The following is a 27,318-nucleotide window of genomic DNA, read 5'->3' as shown; positions in this document are numbered from 1 at the left end:
AAAAAAAAAAATCATACATTGTGATTTCCGGATTTTTTTTTATTTTTAGATTGTCTCTCAGTGAACATGCACCTAAGATGAAAATTTCAGACCCCTCCATGATTTCTAAGTGGGAGAACTTGCAAAATCGCAGGGTGTTCAAATACTTATTTTCCTCATTGTATAAGTAACCAGCACAGAAAAGGCCACTTTTTCAGAGGCCTGAAATTTTGTTAACATAAAATGCATAACACATTGTCTTTTAACACATTGTAGACAGTTTACCTCAAAAGATGCCATTTCAGAAAGAAAGAAAAAAAAAATTGAGTTGCTTTGGCCACTAAAAAGCTCATCATGCATTGAGCAAACATGAGGAATCCCAAAATCTGTCTTCTGATCAGTTATTCCTAAAAGGCTGCGTGATGGAAAGGCAAGTAAATAAACAATATCCAGTTATACAGAAATCACAGGAACATACATTTATTAGAAATGTCACAATTCAGGAGACAACATATCTTCAATAAATCACATCTTTGGGAACTCTGGGGCAAAACTCCTTTTATAGAGGCTTAAATACATTTCATCTTTACAATCCAAAATGTCATCAACTTTGATAATTTCTCTAACCTGGCTATATAAGGTGCTCCCGGAAATACAAGGCAGTAAGCAGAAACAAAGCCAGTCTTTTTCGTACTGAGATGCATGTTATATTGAGAAAACATTCCCGCTATATTCTGCATGACTTCATGGAGCCAGGACATGCAGCTTGATTCAGTAGTAACTTCTGCAGGCACCTTTCAATATCGGCTTGAATTATTGAAGCATCAGATTAATTTTCCTACCATTGTAATTACTCTTAAAGACTTCATTACCCGTTTCTGAAATGGTGAACTCTGTAAACCCAGTTTAATTTGAAGAAAAAAACAAAACAAAAAAACAAATTCAAGTAAAGAATGAACCAGAAGAAAAACAGGTGCTTGCTATAGTAAAGTAGCAGAGATGTTGCACTGTTACAGCATAAAGAAACTGCGTATCAGGTACAAATCGCACGCTATTGAGCAGACGTGCATCATGTTAACATAAGAAAGATTTACAGCATGACAAAACAAAATACACTTAAACTGTTAAGTCCACACTCTCAATATGTCACAGAACTGTGGGTAGTGCCTTTAATGATTTCTTTATATTACGTCAAGTATTTCAATGTCAAATCAAACCTGGAATAAAATTGTTAGAATGACCCAGAGACATTTAACAAAACCTGTTTAACTGTTTACATTAGCTGATCATCGATGCGCTCCAACACAACGCGCTGCATTTCTGTATCAGTGTTCACTGTGATGCACGACAACAGTTCAATGACCGCTTGTAGATTGCAGAAGGCCATCGTAATGATTGCGTTTCTGCTTTGACAATTAAACAAGGACACTGCAGGCACATTAACATAAAACCACTTGTTATTGTTATGCTGTCAATCATCCGAGTTTGACTCACAATGGAGGCGAAGAGTCAGTGGAAACTCGAGTGCAGAGTTTGCTCTCACTGCCTCTTCACACAAGCAAGTGTAACAAAAAAATTAAAAAACAAACATGCTTTTGTGTTTATGTAAACTGCAATCCCTGTGTTTTTAATTTGTTGTGGCCATTACAGACAAAATGAATAGCCGTCGAGTCACATCGCAGCAAAGATGACGCAAAGAGGGCCGGTGTCACCGACCGAACGGTCCCCCCTGCCTTCACCACGCATGCGTTATTTTGGAGCGTCAGCAGCGATTCAACGATTATCGCCTCGTTTCTGCTTAAAACTGACTTTAGAATGACTTAAGAGGTTTTACTTTGTCATCTGATGATTAATAATCACATTATTCCCTTTGATTGCTTTGGGGGTAGAGAGTCAGACTCAGTCAGTCTCAGACACGCTGGTGTCGCACTCTGATCACTCCCCCATCTTTTATTATGAATTATTGCTTAATTTATGTGAAAATGATTGTTGTACAAAAGCTTCAGATATCTGTTGCTGACATAGATGATGACTGGAGTTCAGTTTTAAGCAGAAATAAGGTGATAATCAGTGAATTGCTGTTGGCGCTCCGAAATGACGCATGTGAAGTGAAGGCAGGGCGGACTGTTCGGTTGGCGACACCGGCTTTGCTACAAATGATTTGGTTTGGATGCGAGCTCCAGAATTCTGATGTTCTACTGTAACATAAAACACAACACAATCCTAGAAGTAATCCAGCAAGATGCTTGGGACACCTTTATGCTGCCTTGAAACTGATGCCGAATGCAAACCTGGGTATTTTCTTTGGGCAGATTATCAACAGGATCAGTGAAACATACAAAAGTACAAATGTTGGTAAATATATTAATGCTTAATATGCAGCAATGAGAAGGAAAATGCTACATTGAGAACACCATTAGCTTTAAAATTACACCCAAAATATGGAAGTGACTATCAATTTGAATTCAGCTGTACCTTAAGTTTAATATCAATACAAACCTTTGAGATCTGCGGATGCGAGCTTTACAAGGATCTTTATTGTAATTTCCTGATTTTTATGGATGAACAAACTGAACCCATGAACCACTGAATGGAATTAAACAGTAGAAGGCTCCAGGTGGAAAGTGCCATCAGATTCTCCTTTCTGTACTCAGAACAAGAAACATGACCAGATGGTTCTGTCTGTCATCTGGCTAAACCGTTTCTGCTTCTTCTCACTGAAAAACAGTCAAAAAGGTGACGACTCTTCGCCCAGTGTCGGCAGTTACCTATCAGAAGAATACAAACGGACGATGTAGGAAAATGAGGAAACACTTGTGGATAACCAGCTGTTTTATCACCCTGCTCTCTGCTTCTCTCCATCTCTCCACAACTGCTGCTGCTGTTGTTGTTGTTGAGCAGAACTCACAGCTCCAGCACCCTCACAATACTGCAGCGCCAACCTCAGAGTCCTGCTGGGCGAGTGGTGGTGAGAGGGCCAGGCTATAGGTGTCAAGAGTCTCTCCTGGTAGGAGGGGCAGGAGATGTGTCAAGATACGTGTGCAATGAGTCTGACTCGGGTCTGGATGTCCTGGCGGCAAAGAGGGCATGTCTCTAACTGTAAGGCACACTCCATACAAATACCACTGAAAGAAAACAGACAAGGAAAATTGAAAATACTACACAGACAAACAGCTCTGTCTTCAAACACTTATTTAAAGGAAAAGAAAACCCACTGATAAAATACGGCTGTGAAGATAGACTGTGCTATAAACTAATGATTGATGCATAACAATGAAAATAAGGAGCTCTTACAACTGACATATCTGCCCCCGAAAGTCGGCATTTAAGCTGAATTCAGAAAAAAAAACCAACCCTGGATCGCTTGCGGCACTGCTGTGAAGTGATTTTCAGAAACAATTCAATTCATTTTTCGGAAAATCCGTGCTCTGCAGCACAGACCATTTGAACCCAAGAGCAGGGCAGAAATTTTCCATTAGCGATGAATTAAAACTCATCTCTGGTGTGGTGCGCAGAAAAAACAGCTCGCCTTCAGCGCAGAAACCTTCCACTCCCCCTCCTCTCCTCCCGTTCAGCAGTAAACAGCAGAGCACAAAAGAGGTTTCACAGACGTGGTTTCTCTCCAGTATCAGAAAATCCTGTAGGTTAGATGGGTCAATTCTGATCAGCGAATTAAGCCCTGGTTCCACCAAATAATGAAGAATGAATAATGAGCCACGGAGCATGTTTTTTGCTATAAGAGGATTTATTCAACCATCATGTGAGAATGGTGTCTCTGAGAGGCCCAGAGGCTCATCTCTGAGCGTGGTGCTAATTTCAAGATGTTCAAAATTTAGCTCCAACAGCGTGGGACAGTTTGTGTACGAGTTACTACGACATCTAAAAAGGATTATAGATGCGTGTGTGGTGCGGGCAAGGCTGCTAAAACCCATTATCCGAGTGCTTGGCAGCTACGCAGACCTGAAAGACTATTTTTGGAACAGCTCAGCTCTCTTGCACACACAATCCCACCTGTCATGTGCGCCAGACGCTGTATATAAAATAATTATTTTGTTGCGGATTAATCATTTTCTGTCAAAACTTGGATGTTGAAAACACCTCTAATCGCTTCTGGAATCACAAGACTGTTTCATCTGGATGCTTTTTTCCCCCTCTCCTGCTCCACAAGGAATGTATTTTGGAAAAGCTTAAAGTGGATATGACACCTAAAAATTAGGTAAAACTGATATAAATATCAAAAATATACATACGGTATAGTAAGTTGAAAGTGGTTTTAATCATTATCACTGACAAATAAAGTTTGTACAGCTTCTCAAAAGTGTGTTTCTTGGAAAGCGCGCTGGCAGCGTTCCATCAGCGGTCACGTGATGCCATGACGTCACAGTGTGTAGAGTCCCATCTTTGTCTGTTCGATTGACAACAGGAACAGATAGACCTCAGCATGGGCTGTGACATGATTAAGAACTTTTCTGACTCCTCTTCAAGTGTGGATTGTTTCTGTGAGGAAATCGAGCCCGACTCAGATCCTGAGGATGTCGCAGCAGTGATTAGACCCTACAGATTCGAGCCGTATCTTTCGAATGAACATTCAAACCAGGAGCAGCAAAAATAATGCCGACGGTGCTTATGGCGGAGCTGAAGCAGAGGCAAGAGACGTGCCAATTCCAATGGATTTTGAAAGGCTACAGAATACGTAATGTTTTGATTTTTGTTGCTGCTGTTTATAACACTATAATTATAGCATTTTCGATTCTAGCGTCTGTTTACTGCCTTTGTTATTTTTCCGGAGCCGCGATAGTGTAGCTACTACTTGCGGACCACCGTCATTACCTACGGGTTTTTGCCATTTTCGAATGCCAGGCATTGCATTCATCCGTGTTTAGTTAAGTTATTTTCATGAAAGAATATGAAAAACAGCAAAAATTTCGAAAAAGATCACCGAAAACAAAAGTGAACATGGTGCCGCAGTGTTTACTACGTATTGCACTGATATTTTTACAAGTTCATTGACCATTTCAAGATTATTGTGAACATATTATTTGGGCCTGACATTTTAGGTGTTCCTGTGAGCGGTGCGAGAACATGGAGACGGTAGAGGAAAGTGTCTGCTGTCGGGAGCAAATGCGGGTATGCGAGCGGAGCAAGCGGCAGCCTGACATTTCGTGCATCACACAACACTGCGGCTTTCAATCAATCTGCCTGGACTTGAAAAGGCTAAAATCTTCAAAAAACATCATGAAAAACTGTGGTTATACAACTAAATACTAGTTTAGTGATTCACAGGATTGCTAAAAAAGCAGTTTCAACATAATAGTTTTGAGTTTGTAGCATCAACAGCAGATGCTCCTATTATTGTGAACACCCCCCTTTTCTACTTTCTTTTACTAATAGCCCAATTTCATAGCCTTAAGAGTGTGCATATCATGAATGCTTGGTCTTGTTGGATTTGTGAGAATCTACTGAATCTACTGCTACCTTGTTTCCCATGTAACAATAAGAAATATACTCAAAACATGGATTAATCTTTTTAGTCACATAGCACTACTATTATTCTGAACACTACCGTATGCCCGAAATGCACGCGTACTCAGCCTTTTTCCGTGTTCGTTTCATACTTGCAGCTGCGTGTGTTCACTTTTTTAATGTGTGAACACAGTCGCGTGTACCTTGCTGCTATTTAAACCCAGTTCACTCCTGCTGGCTGTGCAGAACACATCACTGCACTTGGAAAACAGTGGACTGCATCATGAGGTTTTTACAGTTGCATTACTGCCACAATCAGGGCGTTTGATGAGCGTACCGACATGCAGCGAGTGCGCTGTTATTTTACAGTCACAGGTTGAGAGAGAGAGAGAGAGAGAGAGAGAGAGAGAGAGAGAGAGAGAGAGAGAGAGAGATCATGTCTGGTGATTCCTCTGGATGCAGCACTCAGTTTTGGTTGTGTACAGGAGCGCAGTATTGCACAGACTTGCATGCAGTAACGCTGTGCTGCACAGACCTGCTTAAAACTGTGTCCAGTGCTCTATGCCAAAGAAAATTAAACATGTTTAATTTCTTCTGTCCTACACGCGTAGCCCTCAACATACTGCTGCGTAGGGAGAAAAAACTCGATGTAGAGCTGCTAAAAGTGGACGTAGAGCTGCTCGACTCGGCGTAGACAATACGCCATAATGAGCAGCTCTATGAATACGCCAATGTGAAAGGGGCTTTAGTGGTGGACACGCGATGGCTTAAAATGTGGATCACGCTTCAAATAATCGCTGACATACCCATGCGTGGCTCATTATTCATGGCTTATTATTTGATGGGACCGAGGCTTTGCGTTGGTATCGGAACTCAATACCGATGTGGGACCCGGGATGTTGATTGCTGCTTACATGCTTTGAACCCCTTCTATACTGAAGAGCGACATTGGCGGAGTGTTGAACCTCTGTGCCTATGTGACGTCACACATTGCTGTTATAGCAGCCGGCACGGCCGTCTGCTGATGTCTTTAGACCAGCCATACAAAAATGCTTTTAACTTTAACATAAATGATCACACATGCCTACAACTTTTCATATGGGCTCTCAATTTCATAATCTACCAACCCATTTGTAAATTATCAGTGGGTTTTCTTTTGCTTTATACTGAATGGGTTTTGATTTTTAAGACACTCTCAGTGTTCAAGCATTTCAGCTGCACACTCACCTGTGTCCACAGGGCCGCAGCTCTGTGTCAGCCATAACATCACAACACAGTGTGCAGCAATTTTCTCTGATGCTGACCTGCTTTAGTAAGGCCAGACGCCGGTGTCTGCAAACCACATGAACACACAAAGGCAAATAAACAGTATGTCTACACATGAGCACATGTTAAAACAGGTTTGAATATGTATAAGAAATCCAGTCAGCTGTAGGCTCTTTTCATTGCACAAACATATAGTAATGTTTGCATCACACCGCACATCCTTGTTAAGTGCGGCATGAAAAATACATGGCTAGCCACAATCATAAAAACATTACATACTGCTTTCTGTCAAATAGTAATTCAATTTTAAGCTGTTGCAGTCTGAATTCATACCTGGGTAAAATGATCTTTTCACTGGGCAACAGAGAAGCAAAGTCATTAAAAGTGCTGAACTTGACAGAAGGTGGGTGGCGGAAAGGCTTGGACCCAAAGTTAAACTCACACTGCTGGTATGACATGAAGCTGGCTGCTGCAAAGAAACCAGACCTAATCAAGAGAGAGAGAAAGATGGAAGAAGAGAAGTGTTTGGAGGAGAGATAAGGGAAGGACAAAACTAAATGCACATGAAAGCATGGAAGGCAATAATGACAAGGAGTGGTCAGCCTGTCATACTGGATCTTGCACCGGTCAAACATGACAAGATCTTTTGAGACAGTCTTAAAAACTGCAAGATATTTGTCATCTATAAGCCAAAGTTATGCTTCATGAACATGATGAAAAATTAAATTATGCTAAACAGCAAATTTAAAAGTACGAGTTAATAAAATAGCCTTTTTCAAAAATTTATATATATAAAAAACAGACCTGTGTTTATGCCTAAATAATTTCTCAAAAAAAGAGAGAGGGTAATAACTTTCATAGCACTTTCAGGATAAATACCATTTGGCAAAAGTCGCCAAACATTTTTTTCACCTACAGTAGTGTTCATAATAACAGTAGTGCTATGTGACTCAAAAGATTAATCCAGGTTTTAAGTATATTTCTTATTGTTACATGGGAAACAAGGTACCAGTAGATTCAGTAGATTCTCACATATCCAACAAGACCAAGCATTCATGATATGCACACTCTTAAGGCTATGAAATTGGGCTATTAGTAAAAAAAAAAAAAGTAGAAAATGGGGTGTTCACAAAAATAGTAGCATCTGCTGTTGACGCTACAAACTCAAAACTATTATGTTCAAACTGCTTTTTTTAGCAATCCTGTGAATCACTAAACTAGTATTTATTTGTATATCCACAGTTTTTCATGATTTCTTCACATCTGCGAGGCATTAATGTTGCTGGTTTGGAACCAAGATTTTGCTCATTTACTAGTGTGCTTGGGGTCATTGTCTTGTTGAAACACCCATTTCAAGGGCATGTCCTCTTCAGCATAAGGCAACATGATCTCTTCAGGTATTTTGACATATCCAAACTGATCCATGATACCTGGTATGTGATATATAGGCCCAACACCACAGTAGGAGAAACATGCCCATATCAGGATGCTTGCACCACCATGCTTCACTGTCTTCACTGTGAACTGTGGCTTGAATTCAGAGTTTGGGGGTCGTCTCATAAACTGTCTGCGGCCCTTGGACCCAAAAAGAACAATTTTACTCTCATCAGTTCACAAAATATTCCTCCATTTCTCTTTAGGCCAGTTGATGTGTTCTTTGGCAAATTGTAACCTTTTCTGCACGTCTTTTATTTAACAGAGGGACTTTTGCAGGGGATTCTTGCAAATAAATTAGCTTCACACAGGCATCTTCCAACTGTCACAGCACTTACAGGTAACTCCAGACTGTCTTTGATCATCCTGGAGCTGATCAATGGGTGAGCCTTTGCCATTCTGGTTATTCTTCTATCCATTTTGATGGTTGTTTTCCATTTTCTTCCACACGTCTGTTTTTTTTTGTCCATTTTAAAGCATTAGAGATCATTGTAGATGAACAGCCTATAATGTTTTGCACCTGCGTATAAATTTTCCCCTCTCCAATCAACTTTTTAATCAAACTACGCTGTTCTTCTGAACAATGTCTTGAACGTCCCATTTTCCTCAGGCTTTCAAAGAGAAAAGCATGTTCAACAGGTGCTGGCTTCATCCTTAAATAGGGGACACCTGATTCACACCTGTTTGTTCCACAAAATTGATGAACTCACTGACTGAATGCCACACTACTATTATTGTGAACACCCCCTTTTCTACTTTTTTTTACTCATAGCCCAATTTCACATCTTTAAGAGTGTGCATATCATGAATGCTTGGTCTTGTTGGATTTGTGAGAATCTACTGGTACCTTGTTTCCCATGTAACAATAAGAAATATACTCAAAACCTGGATTAATCTTTTTAGTCACATAGCACTACTATTATTCTGAACACTACTGTATAAATGGCACGTCACACACTCACTGTTTGAGCTCAGAGGGAGCAATGTGCATATTTTGTCCTCATCTTCCTGATATTTCTTAGTAATTCTTGTTGTGCATGGGTGACATGCATTGAGCTTCCCAGGCTGCCCCTAACGGCACACAAACAGCACATCTGCTTTTCACATGAGCGTGCAGCTTTATTCTCCATTCACAATTTGATTTAACTGACATTTGCACAGAGATTTATGCAGGTTTTACTTTAACAACCATCACCATGACAATTAACCTGTATGTCACACTTTGCAACAAGAACAATCAGAGATTACTGAAATCTGCCAATAGGGATCACCTCCAAAATTCAGTGGAGTCTTCCATGCCCTAATATCCATCTCTGGTGCAAATTTGGTGAGGACTTGTGAAGTAGTTTTGAAAGCCTACAAAGTGAAACTTGATCCAGAATCTGAATCACCTCCAAAATTTAATGGAGTCTTCCGTGCTCTAATATTTAGCTGTAGTAAAAATCTGTCAAAATCTGTGCAGTAGTTTTGACGTAATCCTGCTAACAGTAACCTTTCAAAGACTATATAAAGTGAAACTTAATCCAGAAATCTGACCTGGATGCAGATCACCTCCAAAATTTAAAGCCTTCCATGGCCTAATAGCTACAACCCCTGGCAAAAATGATGGAATCACCGGCCTCGGAGGATGTTCATTCAGTTGTTTAATTTTGTTGAAAAAAAGCAGATCACAGACATGACACAAAACTGAAGTCATTTCAAATGGCAACTTTCTGGCTTTAAGAAACACTATAAGAAATCAGGAAAAAAAAAATTGTGGCAGTCAGTAACGGTTACTTTTTTAGACCAAACAGAGGGAAAAAAATATGGAATCACTCAATTCTGAGGAAAACAATTATGGAATCATGAAAAACAAAAGAACGCTACAGCACATCACTAGTATTTTGTTGCACCACCTCTGGCTTTTATAACAGCTTGCATTCTCTGAGGCATGGACTTAATGAGTGACAAACAGTACTCTTCATCAATCTGGCTCCAACTTTCTCTGATTGCTGTTGCCAGATCAGCTTTGCAGGTTGGAGCCTTGTCATGGACCATTTTCTTCAACTTCTACCAAAGATTTTCAATTGGATTAAGATCCGGACTATTTGCAGGCCATGACATTGACCCTATGTGTCTTTTTGCAAGGAATGTTTTCACAGTTTTTGCTCTATGGCAAAATGCATTATCATCTTGAAAAATGATTTCATCATCCCCAAACATCCTTTCAATTGATGGGATAAGAAAAGTGTCCAAAACATCAACGTAAACTTGTGCATTTATTGATGATGTAATGACAGCCATCTCCCCAGTGCCTTTACCTGACATGCAGCCCCATATCATCAATGACTGTGGAAATTTACATGTTCTCTTCAGGCAGTCATCTTTATAAATCTCATTGGAACAGCACCAAACAAAAGTTCCAGCATCATCACCTTGCCCAATGCAGATTCGAGATTCATCACTGAATATGACTTTCATCCAGTCATCCACAGTCCACGACTGCTTTTCCTTAGCCCACTGTAACCTTGTTTTTTTCTGTTTAGGTGTTAATGATGGCTTTCGTTTAGCTTTTCTGCATGCAAATCCCATTTCCTTTAGGCGGTCTCTTACAGTTCGGTCACAGACGTTGACTCCAGTTTCCTCGCATTCGTTCCTCATTTGTTTTGTTGTGCATTTTCGATTTTTGAGACATACTGCTTTAAGTTTTCTGTCTTGACGCTTTGATGTCTTCCTTGGTCTACCAGTATGTTTGCCTTTAACAATCTTCCCATGTTGTTTGTATTTGGTCCAGAGTTTAGACACAGCTGACTGTGAACAACCAACATCTTTTGCAACACTGCGTGATGATTTACCCTCTTTTAAGAGTTTGATAATCCTCTCCTTTGTTTCAACTGACATCTCTCGTGTTGGAGCCATGATTCATGTCAGTCCACTTGGTGCAACAGCTCTCCAAGGTGTGATCACTCCTTTTTAGATGCAGACTAACGAGCAGATCTGATTTGATGCAGGTGTTAGTTTTGGGGATGAAAATTTACAGGATGATTCCATAATTTATTCCTCAGAATTGAGTGAGTCCATATTTTTTTCCCTCTGCTTGGTCTAAAAAAGTAACCGTTACTGACTGCCACAATTTTTTTTTCTTGATTTCTTATAGTGTTTCTTAAAGCCAGAAAGTTGCCATTTGAAATGACTTTAGTTTTGTGTCATGTCTGTGATCTGCTTTTTTCTACAAAATTAAACAACTGAATGAACATTCTCTGAGGCTGGTGATTCCATAATTATTGCCAGGGGTTGTATCTATGGTAAAAAATATCTTCAAAATCCATGCAATAGTTTTGACGTAATCCTGCTAACAGAGAGACAGATAGAGGAGTTAATGGTCTCGTGGTTAAGCATTGGGCTTGAGACCAGAGGATCCTCGGCTCAAAACCCAGCCTAACTGGAAAATCACTGAGGGGCTGAAATTTGCTTAGGGTGCCAAAATGGTAGCCACCTACCCCTCAAAATTAATTGCCAGTTAGGCTTATGGAAATACCTTAATTTTGGAACCAAGACAATTAGTTAACTGGCAAAAGCAGCAAAATGGAATTTCATTTTTACATAAAAACGTGGTAAAATATTGAACATTTGTAAAATATACTGGTCTACAGACGTGACATCGCACACAACAGAACAAGACTGGTTTATGTGGAGACATGATGAAGAATAAGAATGCATCAATGTTGAAGTAAGGTGTAAATACCATACAGAAAACCTTGACACTGAATTGGTGCATTAGAACTTTGTTGTAAATCATTTGATCCACAACATTGGATTTTTGTTACAAATATAGAGAAGTGCAGAATAGTAAGAAACAACAGAAAACAGGATCGATAAAGCATGAGATGGAGTGATATAGTGAAATAGCAGGCGTAAAAGTTGTTTACTAATATTAGTAATCAATAATAGGTTAGGAGACTGGGAGCACGAAGGTACTGTTTTTGTACGGATGTAACGTACAATAATTAGTGAGTTTAGTGGAAGACTGAGAAGTACTTAGACTGAAATTCATGAATACTGTTGTGTTCAGCACCACTGTTAATAAAGACAACTCCATGACCAGTTTTAAAACAAAAACATGAAGAAGATCATCAGGAAATGGTGGTCTACCAACGTTATGGAATTCGCATCCGTGGCAGTCATAATGCAGCCACTGAGAAATGTATTGAAACAGAGGTAAAATTCTGTTACATCTGTAAACAATAAATACCCTGCAAAAAATAGACAGCATGGAATTAGTAAAATCATACATTTGGAGCTTGAAACACCTGTTTCAAAATATGTTTTCTTAACCATTGAACTGTGACATATACGATTGACTTGTACACATGAATATACTAATGAAGAAATTATTGCCAGACTTATGATTTTATGTGTGTTATTCGGTGGAACCCATTGTGTGTGTGTGTGTGTGTGTGTGTGTGTGTGTGTGTGTGTGTGGGCGGGGAGCAAACAAAAAACAAACAAACCAAAAAAACTAAAAAATAAAAAACACACCAAAAAGTGTCTCTGAATCAACAACAGCAGATATATTTTAGTGACAGTTGTGTGCATTAAATGTGATGTGGCCAATTATGACATACAATTTTGGGTGATTTTCTCTAAATCAGACTTTCCAGTTGTCTTGATTTATGAAACTGTGGTAGGTATCCAAAGTAAACTCGTACGTTATAGGTGCCTGGACTTGTACCAAACATAAAATTAACTTAATACCGACCAGTAGAACATTTTTATGCTTATTTTTTCCAATGCAGTGTTATTTTGGTACCCAAAGTGAATTTCAGCACTAAGGGCCCTTGGGCAAGGCCCTTAATCCCCAAGTTGCTCCCAGTGTGTAGTGAGCCTTGCATGGCAGCACCCTGACATTGGTGTGTGAGTGTGTTTGTGTGAATGGGTGAATGTGAGGCAACATTGTAAAGCACTTTGAGCATCTGATGCAGATAGAAAAGTACTATACAAATGCAGTCCATTTACCATTTACAGATAGACAGTCAAATAAATAAACACCGATGATTTTATGATGTCCTTGGCAGACATATTTAATCCACAGATCACATCCATGTCAACTGAGGTCCGGAAAGATCAACTGTGATCAGTTACACCACTAGTGGGCAGTCACTCAACACTACCTCTTTAGAAATATGGAGCATGGCAACTGTTGTGACTGTTTAGTGCGGCTATGAAAACAAGGATCAGAAAAGCTTTGATAACAACACACACACAGGGAGTGCTGCTTCTCTGCAAAGGATTCCATTACACAGATCCATCTTTACACTGAAGTTTTTAGTTTCTATATTAATGTATAATATGCCAGTTACAGCAGTTTTAAGGACTGCAAGTATGTGTGCACTTACGTAGCAGAGGAAAAAACCTGTATCTCTGGTGGCATCTCGCATCCATTCAGGTAGAAGATCATCTGCTTCTTCCTAAGATCCAACAGGAACCCGATGGCATCTCCTGAACAGGACAGAAACTCAAATGCAGCAGAATAAAGACTGAGCACATCATTATTGTCCCTCGTGGGACAATAATGTGGGAGGTAAATCTGAGGAGGAATGCTGCTTCTGACTGAATCATGTGGGTGATGAAATCTCAAACCAATACAGAGAAGTACCTTCCCACACTGAACAACAACAAAAATTCATAAACAATCTGGTAATTTGTCCTCTCCCTCTTATAGCCAAAAATGCCCATTTCAAAATCAGAAAAACAGAAAAGTCCTCTTATTTATGAAACTTTGGTCACACATTTGTCGATCCCAGTGTGCAGTGCATACCTTCCTTCCAGCAGGGGTGACAGTGAGGTTTACTGCGAGCGTTGTACCAGATAAGCTGCCTGCAGCCATCATACGCACACGAGTATTCATCATCTCCGATCCCATAACCCTCCTGAAATATACACCAAAAAGGTAAATCAAGTCACTCCAGGAAACACGTGGTGACAAAAACAAAGAGGAAGAGGTTTAACAGGGAACACATTGAAGATGAGTACATGGTTGAGGAACTTGCTGTCCTTGGTGGCCCATCCAATCTGCATAACACCTGACGTAACGACCGTCACCTCATAGTACCAAACACCTGAATCCACGCAGAATGTACAACGGACACTCTCAAAGGACGAGGCATCACATCGTGCCTGAGGAGAATAGTAGAAAAATTAAGAACAAGCCTCTTATTGTTGGTCCTTATTCGTGTCAATGTACAACAGCACGACACTGATATAAAAAAAAAAAAACTGGATTGAGGATATCACATTTAAACCTAAGCATTATTAAATGCATATTTTCTGAATGAATGCTACATGGACATCAATAAGCTCTGTTAAATGCGGGTAATGAATGAGACTTCATACAAACAAACCTCTAATCCAGTGGGAGAAATCTTGAGGTACTCGCTGACATCATTGCTGTTGAGCATGGCATTGATATTGGTGAGGTTGACCTTTTCGTATGTGAACTGCCGACCCTCCTTGAGAACTGCACAAATAACAGCAGGAGGATCATCATCATATTTCTTCAGCCACACATACAATAAATACCTAATCATTGTTGACAGAAGACACATGCATATAAAACTCTGGGTATGTGGGGCTACTCACAGAGGTTGTCAAGGCTCCACTGGGAGCAGAATCCAACCTGCCTCTTCAGATAGTCAGGATGTTCTGCCCACGTCTCCAGTATAGCAAGTCGATTGCTGATACATGACTCAGACACTGTCAGCTTGTTCTCACCTGAGGACAAAAAACCAGAGAATGAGAACAAATGACGAAACAAACAAAGTCTAACACCACAGAGGTATTTCACAAAACCTAGACAGAAGATTAAAGTGGGATTTGTGAGTAATCCAGGCTGACTTTAGCTGACTCTGTTCACAAAAACAATGGAGATATATTCTGTGAGCCTTTTTCTTTCTTATTATCTTGTCATTCTGGCTTTACTCAGCTCACCTTAAAATACCATGGAAACAGTTTGCCACATTTAATATTCATTGTGATTCTGCCACTGGATTACCATGCATTTTAGTGTAATAATTTGTGCATTCCCATCTATAAACTCAGATTAATAGTTTGTGTAGAAATGCTGAAAACCAGCTACACGGATGGAGTAGAAAGCAAAAACCGACAAAGAATTGACATGCAGTCAGGTTAAAAGGCAAGCATCGCTGTTCTCTGCTGTCAGTCATCACTTTTTTGATGTCATTTTAGTAATCCTTTGGGATTAGTCAGTTTTACCATAAATATTTGGCATGAGAAAATAAAGTATGAGAACCTACTGGTCTGGGAGAACTTCTCCAGGGCAATGAGAGCAAACAGCATTACAGTAGGATGGGCCTCTGAGCTCTGAAAGATTTAAAGAAATAAAGACGACAAATGCAGACTCAGGAGTTTTTGTTCATTTGTGCTTCTCTTTGAAAACAGATGTCTATTCCTTTAACAGCAAAAAGCTTTTTTCTTTCACACCGACAGAGATTAAAGGTTATGCTATTATCCATGGTGTCACATATTCACTCATTATTTGGTTGGAAGCTTTTCCTGTGTGTGATTAACATTCTTTGTGGAAACAGCCGGTCTCTTACTCTTGCCATTCACTTCATACCTCACTCAACCACCTCACTTATGCCACTAAATTCATGCAAAATCCTCTTGCAGGGTTGCGTGTTGAGTGAGAATGATTAGGCTGAGTTATAGAATATCAAACAATCAGAAAATAATGGTTTGCTTCACTGATGTAGTACATTTCTGTGCAGAAACAGCAGATACGACGACCAGACCTGCTCATAATTTATCCATCTAACATGCTGGTCTAGGAGATATTACATCAGCAAAACAAAATTTCTTTTTTGATTTCTCTGATGCATCAAAACTCATCAGATTTTAAATCAGTTTGTCCCTGGTATAAGCCCATTTAAACTGGAGACATACAGTCCACCCAGGAAGTATTCACAGCATTTCACTTTTTCTACATATTATGTTATAGCCTTATTCCAAAATGGATGAAATTCATTTTTTTTTCTCAAAATTCTACACACAACACCCTATAATGACAATATGAAAAAATTTGAGATTTTTGCAAAACAACAAAAAACTAAGAAATCACATCTACATATGTATTCACAGCTTTTTCCATGAAGCTCAAAATTGAGCTCCAGTGCATCTTGTTTCCACTGATCATCCTTGAGATGTTTCTACAGCTTAATTGGAGTCCACCTGGAGTAAATTCAGTTGATTAGACATGATTTGGAAAGGCACACACCTGTCTACATATAAGGTCCCACAGTTGACAGTGCATGTCAGAGCACAAACCTAGCATGAAGCCAAAGGAATTGTCTGTAGACCTCCAAGACAGGATTGCCACCAGGCACAAATCTGGGGAAGGGTACAAAAACATTTCTGCGGCTTCAAAGGTCCCAATGAGCACAGGGGCTTCCATCATCCATAAATGGAAGAAGCATGGCTCCACCAGAACTCTTCCTAGAGTTGGTCACCTGTCTAAACTGAGTGAGAAGGCCTTAGTCAGGGAGGTGACCAAGAATCTGACTGTCACTCTATCAGAGCTCCAGCATTCCTCTGTGGAGAGAAGAGAACCTTCCAGAAGGACAAACATCTCTGCAGCAATCCACCACTCAAGCCTGTATGGTAGAGTGGCCAGATGGAAGCTACTCTTTAGTAAAAGGCACATGGCAGCCTGCCTGAAGGACTCTCAGACCATGAGAAACAAAATTCTCTCATCTGATGAGACAATGATTGAACTCTTTGGTGTGAATGCCAGACCTCATGTTTGGCGGAAACCAGGCACCATCTCTACAGTGAAGCATGGTGATGGCAGCATCATGTTGTGGGGATGTTTTTCAGTGGCAGGAACTGGGAGACTAGTCAGGATTGAGGGAAAGATGAATGCAGCAATGTACAGAGACATCCTGGATGAAAACCTGAATACTTATGTACATGGGATTTCTTAGTTTATTATTTTTAATAAATTTGCAAAAAAAAAAAAACAAAAAACTTTTTAATGTCATTATGGGATGTTGTAAACACAATTTTGAGGGGCAAAAAAATGAATTTACTCATTTTGGAATAAGGCTGTAACATAAAGCATGGAAAAATGAAGTGCTATGAATACTTTCTGGATGATAGGATTTATTTATTGAATGAAAGGGCATAATAATAATAATAATAATAATAATGCTTTGGATTTACAGAGTGCTTTTCAAGACACCCAGAGCGCTTCATAAGTTGCATTATTCATTCACTGGCTGCCGTTCTGCGCATACAGCCCCTCTGACCACCACCTCATTCATACACAGGCAAGGTGGGTTAAGTGTCTTCCCCAAGGACACAACAGCAACACACAGATTTTTGACTTGTGTCCTTCAATCACAAGATGGTTCACTCTACCAACTGAGATATTGCTGCCCCGATAACATTCATTCATCTATCCATTTATCTATCTACTCATTTTATTGGTACATGCCTCAGCTTTTCCAAAGCCTAGAAATACAGTGCACTTTCAAAAGACTTACTTTCAAAGAATTTTCTAAATTACCAATGCCAACCATTTCCAAACTGTTCCTTCAAATAAACTGAACACAAATATGGTACTATGTTTGTGTTTGTATACATATTTGCTCACCAGGCTTTCGAGAAGATATTCAAGGGTTCCAGGGCTCAACAGCCCAATACTGGCTGGTCCTATAATAAATAAATAAATATGAAATTATCAACTTCTTGTTCATATTTGTTTGACGCACCAAATCTTTACATGAAGACTTAACGCATATTGTTACGGTCTGGGAGCACACACTGGGGTTGGATCCACCATATCGTGGAATTACCCTAGCTCCCGATTAGCAACCACTCAATCAGACCACCACTTCACCCTCCTCTCAAAAGAAGCACTTCATCCAGATGACATGTAGGTGTCCCATTGGACTTTTCAAGTTACTTGATTTAAACAGCAATTCACTTTGAAGTTATTAATTCCGTGCAGCGTTTGGAGCTGTCTGAACGGAACGTTTCTTTCTCGCAACAAGACAGGAATCCCAGTTAGTGACATTAATCCGCACAAAAGTGACTCACGACTGACATATTTGAATGGCTCTGAGAGGGGTTAAGAAGCGGATTTGCCGCATATGAAAGGCAGTGAAGCAAAGAACCGAAGCAGCAGGTCGGAACAGTGCTTCATTGCTTCAATCTTCAAAACGATGCACGTATTAAGCTGCAGTTGAAGCGGGGTCCGGAGGTGGAGATTTTGAATCAGGCTGCTCGTGCTGTGTAATGTCCACAGGCGAACTTGAATGCTGAGAGGAGGATGGCTGTGGACTGCTCTTCTTGTACGTGATTAACCTCTGGGTACTGAAACTTGGCACCGAAAGACGAGGCATGTTTCGATACTCGGTACTACCGAAGCATTTCAGTCGGTGCCACAAAAGAACTGAAGTTTGGTACCCAACCCTATTACTGGTTAGCTAAAACTGGTTAATTTCTCCAAAAATATTAGTCCTATCAACCTTCTGTTTTTGTGGTGTTTATCCATGAACCAAAATACATAAGCATACCAAATGGCAAATGTCAGCTTTCATCAGTTTCTGTGTGATTGAAGCCATATGCACGCACGCAGAGGCCACTTGCTATTATAATGTAGATATCTGTGTGTATATATATATATACATATATATACATATACATATATACATATACACATACATATACACATACACACACACATACACACACACACACACAACCCCTGGCAAAAATGATGGAATCACCGGCCTCGGAGGATATTCATTCAGTTGTTTAATTTTGTAGAAAAAAAGCAGATCACAGACATGACACAAAACTAAAGTAATTTCAAATGGCAACTTTCTGGCTTTAAGAAACACTATAAGAAATCAGGAAAAAAAAAATTGTGGCAGTCAGTAACGGTTACTTTTTTAGACCAAGCAGAGGGAAAAAAATATGGAATCACTCAATTCTGAGGAATAAATTATGGAATCACCCTGTAAAATTGAAATGGAATGGAATCATGAAAAACAAAAGAACACTCCAACACATCACTAGTATTTTGTTGCACCACCTCTGGCTTTTATAACAGCTTGCAGTCTCTGAGGCATGGACTTAATGAGTGACAAACAGTACTCTTCATCAGTCTGGCTCCAACTTTCTCTGACTGCTGTTGCCAGATCAGCTTTGCAGGTTGGAGCCTTGTCGTGGACCATTTTCTTCAACTTCCACCAAAGATTTTCAACTGGATTAAGATCCGGACTATTTGCAGGCCATGAAATTGACCCTATGTGTCTTTTTGCAAGGAATGTTTTCACAGTGTTTGTTCTAAGGCAAGATGCATTATCATCTTGAAAAATGATTTCATCATCCCCAAACATCCTTTCAACTGATGGGATAAGAAAAGTGTCCAAAAATCAACGTAAACCTGTGCATTTACTGATGATGTAATGACAGCCATCTCCCCAGTGCCTTTACCTGACATGCAGCACATATCATCAACGACTGTGGAAATTTACATGTTCTCTTCAGGCAGTCATCTTTATAAATCTCATTGGAACAGCACCAAACAAAAGTTCCAGCATCATCACCTTGCCCAATGCAGATTTGAGATTCTTCACTGAATATGACTTTCAACCAGTCATCCACAGTCCATGATTGCTTTTCCTTAGCCCATTGTAACCTTGTTTTTTTCTGTTTAGGTGTTAATGATGGCTTTCGTTTAGCTTTTCTGTATGTAAATCCCATTTCCTTTAGGCGGTTTCTTACAGTTCGGTCACAGACACTGACTCCAGTTTCCTCCCATTCGTTCCTCATTTGTTTTATTGTGCATTTTTGAGACATATTGCTTTAAGTTTTCTGTCTTGACGCTTTGATGTCTTCCTTGGTCTACCAGTATGTTTGCCTTTAACAACCTTCCCATGTTGTTTGTATTTGGTCCAGAGTTTAGACACAGCTGACTGAACAACCAGCATCTTTTGCAACATTGCGTGATGATTTACCCTCTTTTAAGAGTTTGATAATCCTCTTCTTTGTTTCAATTGACATCTCTTGTGTTGGAGCCATGATTCATGTCAGTCCACTTGGTGCAACAGCTCTCCAAGGAGTGATCACTTTTTAGATGCAGACTAACGAGCAGATCTCATTTGATGCAGGTGTTAGTTTTGGGGATGAAAATTGACAGAGTGATTCCATAATTTATTCCTCAGAATTAAGTGAGTCCATATTTTTTTTCCCTCTGCTTGGTCTAAAAAAGTAACCGTTACTGACTGCCACAATTTTTTTTCTTGATTTCTTATAGTGTTTCTTAAAGCCAGAAAGTTGCCATTTGAAATGACTTTAGTTTTGTGTCATGTCTGTGATCTGCTTTTTTCTACAAAATTAAACAACTGAATGAACATCCTCCGAGGCCGGTGATTCCATAATTTTTGCCAGGGGTTGATTCCATAATTTTTGCCAGGGGTTGTGTATATATATATATATATATATATATATATATATATATATATATATATATATATGATGAATGAAAGAAAGAGAGAGAGAGAGAGAGAGAGAGAGAGAGAGAGAGAGAGAGAGAGAGAGAGAGAGAGAGAAGGAAAAAAAACAAAACAAAAAAACACTGTACCAGCTAGTTTCTCTGCCAGACATCCCAGGACAGCTGTGGTGTTTCTGTGTTTAGCAGGATTCACAGCATCTTGTCGAGCTGCAGCTGCACTCAGGCTCAACATGTCAGACAGTTTTTGAAGAGCATCCTAGAGAGAGATTTATAGACCATTTACTGTGAAGGCAAACATGCAACAGCTTCGTCCAAATAATATTAAATAATCCAATCATGACTGTTTGCTCTACACTTTTTTTTCAGGCCTGGTGGTACTCACCAATCCCACCACAAAGTGCAAGCTGCACTGCACAGAAAAATGTGAGGCAAAAGCTAAAGCCAAGTCATGTGCTCAATATTTATGTAATCTCGCCACAGTCCTGCGTTTGTCTGAGAACAGTACAGACATACTCTACTTTTCATATTAAAGAATCCCCCCCCAAAACAAAATCTAGGATCACTCAGTTTTAGCTTGTACACCCACTTTCTTCCAAGTTTAAGTTCAGCTTATCTGTAAAACATATCCACACAAAGGAGACTGAGCCTTATGTGGCCTGCAGGGCATCAGTTAGTAACCATCATTCATGAGCTGCAGAATAGCAGACTTGCTGTCCCACAAACCGTCACTCAGTTAAGAATCACAGTTTTCTATGTATTTTTTTTAATGACAGTACTGTCAGCACTGACTCCCCAGTGACTTGTAAAGCAAGTTACTGGGGAGTTTTTAACAGAGTGAATAAAAGAGTGCAGTGCATATGCAGAAAAAGAAGTTCTTTGACTAATGACTTTTTTCATTTTGTTTTAACTAGTAAATATCTGTTTTGTAGATGTCAGATTCTGACTCCTGACACCTTCTATTGAAAGTTCTAACTGCTCTGACCACAGTGGGAGGTTTTAACATTGTGCTGCAATCAGCTGACCGCCGGTAAGATTGAACACATAATTTGATGATTAATGCACTGTCAAATCACTATATAAATTTTTTCCTTCACAAAACATTGCTTGTGTGAGAGAATACCAGAATTTATGGATATGATGAAATGATTATTGTCATCCAAATTAATGGCTATATGGCCATATTTTTTGTTGGTTTCATTAACAAAATGTTTCTGGCCTGGCCTGGTAAGGGAAAGGGTCATTCCATGTCAATTCAATGAATATTTGAGGGGCCTCACGCACTTTGTCTCAGATTTTCTTTAAATTTTAATCAAATATTCCCAGACTATTCAGAATAACAAATCTGAAGTTTGAGGCTGTAGGCCAAGTAGGTTCTGAGACATGGCCAATTTAGTGTGCATGGGGTCTGCCGTTTTTTGTTTTTTTTTAGGCAAAAATTATGGCCGTCATTTCTGGAGCCATGTTCAAATAAGCAAATAATGGACTTAGAGGCCTGAATTTTTCTGTGGCAGTTGTCATGGACACCCAGACTTGGACCATAGTCAAACAGCAGACATTGACACTAAACTGTGAAGTTTATGTATGCTCAAACTATGGAAAATATTACACTGACTATTGCGAGCATCCATGTTTGAGACACTGAAGCATACCATTACACTCAAAGAAGCCTTTCCATTTCTTGGCTCCTTAATGCCAGCTATACTGGCTATGAAATATGTAAATTTGGCATATCTGTGGTAAACAGTTATTGTGGAAGAAACCTCTGAAATCTGAAGAAAACATTTTGTGGTCGAATTCTATTAGAAGAAAAGCTCACGTGGGCAGTAAATAAAACTCTTCAAACTGATTCCATTTTGAAGGTATTAATATCTACTTTATGTGTTATAAATATGGCTCTCTTTATGAAACTCCTTCCTGGTTAATTTAAGCATCCAATTATGGCTAATGTGTGCACTCACGAATGTATTTCTAGTGCTGAAATGACAATTTCATTTTAATTGTGTGCACACACTGCATTCACATGATTCATGGCATACCCCAGAATGCTTGCACATAGATCTGCCAGGAAGGTTTCCACGGTTACTGTTTCAACCTCTCAAGCTGTCACCCATCACCACCACTACAAAGACCGGACTGCAACTCCACCTCCTCGCCGAGAAATCAACTACCATTCAGGTAATTTCTCTGCTGACTGACACTGTGTGTGTTTAACCTGAAGTTCTATTTGCAGCCGTTTTCCTGGAGTGTTTCCTTATTTGGAGGATTGGCGTTTGGTGTGACAGGTCTCGGGTGGCTTACGTTATAAACTTGCTTCGAGGAGATGCACGCGCCTGGGCTACAGCGCTTTGGGAGCGGAATTCACGGCTCCTAACGGTTTATACTGAGTTTGTGAGGGAGTTCCGACAGGTGTTAGACCACCCTCATAGAGGCGAGACCGCTTCAAGTGTGCTGCTGTCGATAAGACAGGGGTGTCGGAGCGCAGCAAAGTATGCAGTCGACTTCCGCATCGCGGCAGCGCGAGCCGGCTGGAATGCTGTTGCGCTCCGCGCCGCTTTTGTAAACAGACTGTCTCTGGTCCTCAAGGAGCACCTGGTGGCGAAGGACGAGCCGCGGGATTTAGATGGGCTTATCGACCTGGTTATACGGTTAGACAACCGATTAACAGAACACCGACGGGAGCGAGACGAAGGGCGTGGTCAGGCACAAGCCGTCCCTCTTCCTCCCGGGTCTGAAAGGGAGCCGACTTCCCCACGCTCCACTGCCAGGGCTCTCCACGTGACAACAGCTCCCCCTGCTGACATTGCTATGGAAATGAGCAGGGCCAAAAAACGATCAGATCAGAGACAAAGGAGGCTGATCCGTGGAGAGTGTTTTCTCTGCAGCTCTACTGAGCACACACAGAGAGAATGCCCCAAACGATCAAAACAGCAGCACTCGTCCTTAGAGACTGGGCTAAGGGTGGGTCACAATACCCACGCGGGGAGACCCCGTAAATCTGCACGAATCCCAGTCACGATCCTGAGTGAGGATTTAACCCTTCACGCCCCAGCACTGGTGGACACGGGGTCGGAGGGAAATCTGCTGGATAGCAGATGGTCAAAGGAGGTTGGGCTCCCTCTAGTGGCCTTACCCTCACCATTGTCGGTGCGGGCACTAGATGGCACCCTTCTTCCACTAATCACACACCAGACTCAGCCAGTGACATTGGTGGTGTCTGGGAATCACAGGGAGGAGATTGTGTTTTATGTAACACCTTCTAACTCCCGAGTGATATTGGGTTTTCCATGGGTGTTAAAACACAATCCCCGGATTGATTGGCCGTCTGGGGTTGAGGTTCAGTGGAGCGAAACCTGCCACCGGGAGTGTTTAGGATCCTCGGTTCCACCCGGTGTGACAGCTAAGGAGGAGGTTTTAGTCCCCCCCAATCTGGCGGTGGTGCCAGCCGAGTACCACGACCTTGCTGACGTCTTCAGCAAGGATCTGGCACTCACGCTGCCCCCGCACCGTCCGTACAATTGTGCCATTGATTTGATACCGGGCACTGAGTACCCGTCCAGCAGGCTGTACAACCTCTCACGTCCGGAACGCGAATCAATGGAGACCTACAACCGGGACTCGTTAGCTGCCGGGTTGATCCGGAACTCCACCTCCCCAATGGGTGCCGGTTTCTTTTTTGTGGGCAAGAAGGACGGCGGACTCCGTCCATGCATTGATTACAGAGGGCTGAACGAGATCACGGTTTGAAACCGATACCCGTTACCTCTGTTGGATTCAGTGTTCACGCCCCTGCATGGAGCCCAAATTTTCACGAAATTGGATCTTAGGAATGCTTATCACCTGGTTCGGATCCGGGAGGGAGACGAGTGGAAGACGGCATTTAACACCCCGTTAGGTCACTTTGAGTACCTGGTCATGCCGTTCGGCCTCACCAATGCGCCCGCGACGTTCCAAGCATTGGTTAATGACGTCTTGCGGGACTTCCTGCATCGGTTTGTCTTCGTATATCTGGACGATATACTCATTTTTTCTCCGGATCCTGAGACCCATGTTAAGCATGTACATCAGGTCCTACAGCGGTTGTTGGAGAACCGGCTGTTTGTGAAGGGCGAGAAGTGTGAGTTCCACCGCACTTCTTTGTCCTTCTTGGGGTTCATAATCTCCTCCAACTCCATCGCCCCTGATCCGGCCAAGGTTGCGGCGGTGAGAGATTGGCCCCAACCAACGAACCGTAGGAAACTACAACAGTTCCTCGGTTTTGCAAATTTCTACCGGAGGTTCATCAAGGGCTACAGTCAGGTAGTTAGCCCCCTGACAGCCCTGACCTCCACAAAAGTCCCCTTCACCTGGTCGGATCGGTGCGAAGCCGCGTTTAGGGAGTTGAAACGCCGGTTCTCAACTGCACCAGTTCTGGTGCAGCCCGATCCAAAGCGCCAGTTTGTTGTTGAAGTGGATGCCTCTGACTCAGGGATAGGAGCCGTGCTATCCCAGAGCGGGGAGTCCGACAAGGTTCTCCATCCATGTGCCTACTTTTCCCGCAGGTTGATCCCAGCTGAACGGAACTATGACGTCGGCAATCGGGAACTTCTTGCGGTGAAGGAGGCTCTTGAAGAGTGGAGACACCTGTTGGAGGGAGCATCGGTACCATTTACAGTTTTCACGGACCATCGGAACCTGGAGTACATCCAAACCGCGAAGCGTCTGAACCCCAGGCAAGCCCGCTGGTCGCTGTTCTTCGGGCGTTTTGACTTCCGGATCACCTACCGCCCCGGGACAAAGAACCAACGATCTGATGCCCTGTCCCGGGTGCACGAAGAGGAGGTCAAGACTTAGCTGTCAGACCCCCCTGACACCATCATCCCTGAGTCCACTGTCGTGGCCGCCCTTACCTGGGACGTGGAGAAGACCGTCCGGGAGGCCCTGACACGGAGCCCGGACGCGGGGACCGGTCCGAAGAACAAACTGTACGTCCCACCAGAGGCCAGGGCTGCGGTCCTTGACTTCTGTCACAGTTCCAAGCTCTCCTGTCACCCAGGGGTGTGAAGAACCGTGGCAGTGGTCCGGCAGCGCTTCTGGTGGGCGTCTATGGAAGCCGACATCCGGGAGTATGTCCAGGCCTGCACCACCTGCGCCAGGGGCAAAGCTGACCATCATAAGGCCCAAGGCCTCCTCCAGCCTCTGCCAGTGCCTCGTCGCCCCTGGTCTCATATCGGCCTGGACTTTGTCACGGGCCTCCCGCCGTCCCAGGGAAACACCACCATCCTAACGATAGTGGACCGGTTTTCCAAGGCGGCCCACTTCGTGGCCCTCCCGAAGCTCCCGACGGCCCAGGAGACTGCAGACCTCCTGGTCCACCACGTCGTGCGTCTGCATGGGATTCCATCAGACATTGTCTCGGATCGTGGTCCTCAGTTCTCCTCCCAGGTCTGGAGGAGTTTCTGTAGGGAACTGGGGGCCACCGTCAGTCTCTCGTCTGGGTACCACCCCCAGACGAACGGGCAGGCAGAGCGGACAAACCAGGAACTGGAGGAGGCCCTCCGTTGCGTGACCTCCGCGCACCCGACGGCCTGGAGTGACCATCTGGCCTGGATCGAGTACGCTCATAACAGCCAAGTCTCGTCTGCCACCGGCCTCTCCCCATTTGAAGTGTGTTTGGGGTACCAGCCCCCATTGTTCCCGCTAGTGGAGGGAGAGGTCGGGGTGCCCTCGGTCCAGGCCCATCTGAGAAGGTGCCGTCGGGTGTGGCGTACCGCCCGCTCTGCCCTGCTCAAAGCCCGGACGAGGGCCAAGAACCATGCAGACCGCCGGCGCACCCCGGCCCCTGCGTACCAGCCTGGGCAGGAGGTTTGGCTTTCTACAAAGGACATTCCCCTGCAAGTGGAATCCCAAAAGTTGAAGGACAGATACATCGGACCTTTCCCTATCCTCAAGGTCCTCAGTCCAGCCGCAGTGAAGCTGAAGCTGCCAGCTTCACTGCGGATCCACCCGGTTTTCCATGTGTCCCACATCACACCTCACCACGTGTCACCCCTCTGTACCCCCGGACCGGCGCCGCCTCCTGCCCGGATCATCGACGGGGAGCCGGCTTGGACCGTGCGCCGGCTCCTGGACGTCCGTCGGAAGGGCCGGGGGTTCCAGTATTTGGTGGACTGGGAGGGGTATGGACCCGAAGAACGCTCCTGGGTGAAGAGGAGCTTCATCCTGGACCCGGCCCTCCTGGCCGACTTCTACCGGCGGCACCCGGACAAGCCTGGTCGGGCGCCAGGAGGCACCCATTGAGGGGGGGGTCCTGTTGTGTGGGCCGCTGAAGAGGAGGTACTGCTGGCCCACCACCACAAGATGGCGCCCTGCTTGAAGTGCGGGCTTCAAGCACGAGAGGGCGTCGGCTTTGCTGGAGGTGACAGCTGTCATCAATCAACACAAGCTGTCACCCATCACCACCACTACAAAGACCGGACTGCAACTCCACCTCCTCGCTGAGAAATCAACTACCATTCAGGTAATTTCTCTGCTGACTGACACTGTGTGTGTTTAACCTGAACTTCTATTTGCAGCCGTTTTCCTGGAGTGTTTCCTTATCTGGAGGATTGGCGTTTGGTGTGACAGCGACGGCTTCGCCTCACACCCCAACTCAGATAAGTGGTTGACCAGGAGCTGCA

The 27,318-nt window shown here is 42.6% G+C and overlaps 1 protein-coding gene and 1 long non-coding RNA gene across 2 annotated transcripts in view; one reads left to right on the top strand and one right to left on the bottom strand.

Annotated features, from left to right (window-relative positions):
* Positions 1 to 435: 435 nt before the first annotated feature.
* The window catches only part of rspry1 (ring finger and SPRY domain containing 1), a 35,424-nt gene continuing 8,541 nt past the window's right edge, over positions 436 to 27,318 (bottom strand). The window contains exons 5-15 of the mRNA XM_034176946.1: positions 20,792 to 20,918; positions 17,792 to 17,850; positions 15,435 to 15,501; positions 14,761 to 14,892; positions 14,523 to 14,638; positions 14,155 to 14,298; positions 13,940 to 14,051; positions 13,518 to 13,620; positions 7,042 to 7,194; positions 6,670 to 6,774; positions 436 to 3,104 (exon numbers count right to left, since the gene is read on the bottom strand). Coding sequence (XP_034032837.1) covers positions 3,008 to 3,104; positions 6,670 to 6,774; positions 7,042 to 7,194; positions 13,518 to 13,620; positions 13,940 to 14,051; positions 14,155 to 14,298; positions 14,523 to 14,638; positions 14,761 to 14,892; positions 15,435 to 15,501; positions 17,792 to 17,850; positions 20,792 to 20,918 — 1,215 coding nt within the window. The 3' untranslated portion in view covers positions 436 to 3,007. The remainder of the gene's footprint in view (positions 3,105 to 6,669; positions 6,775 to 7,041; positions 7,195 to 13,517; positions 13,621 to 13,939; positions 14,052 to 14,154; positions 14,299 to 14,522; positions 14,639 to 14,760; positions 14,893 to 15,434; positions 15,502 to 17,791; positions 17,851 to 20,791; positions 20,919 to 27,318) is intronic.
* LOC117516070 lies at positions 1,446 to 13,800 on the top strand. The gene is made up of 2 exons (XR_004562296.1): positions 1,446 to 1,578; positions 13,703 to 13,800. It is a non-coding gene; the product is annotated as an uncharacterized LOC117516070 (long non-coding RNA).

This window comes from Thalassophryne amazonica, chromosome 8 (genome assembly GCF_902500255.1).
Source record: "Thalassophryne amazonica chromosome 8, fThaAma1.1, whole genome shotgun sequence".
NCBI classification, from domain to species: Eukaryota; Metazoa; Chordata; class Actinopteri; order Batrachoidiformes; family Batrachoididae; genus Thalassophryne; species Thalassophryne amazonica.
The sequence above is the reverse complement of the archived record's forward strand: the minus strand, read 5'-3'. Positions and strand labels throughout refer to the sequence as shown.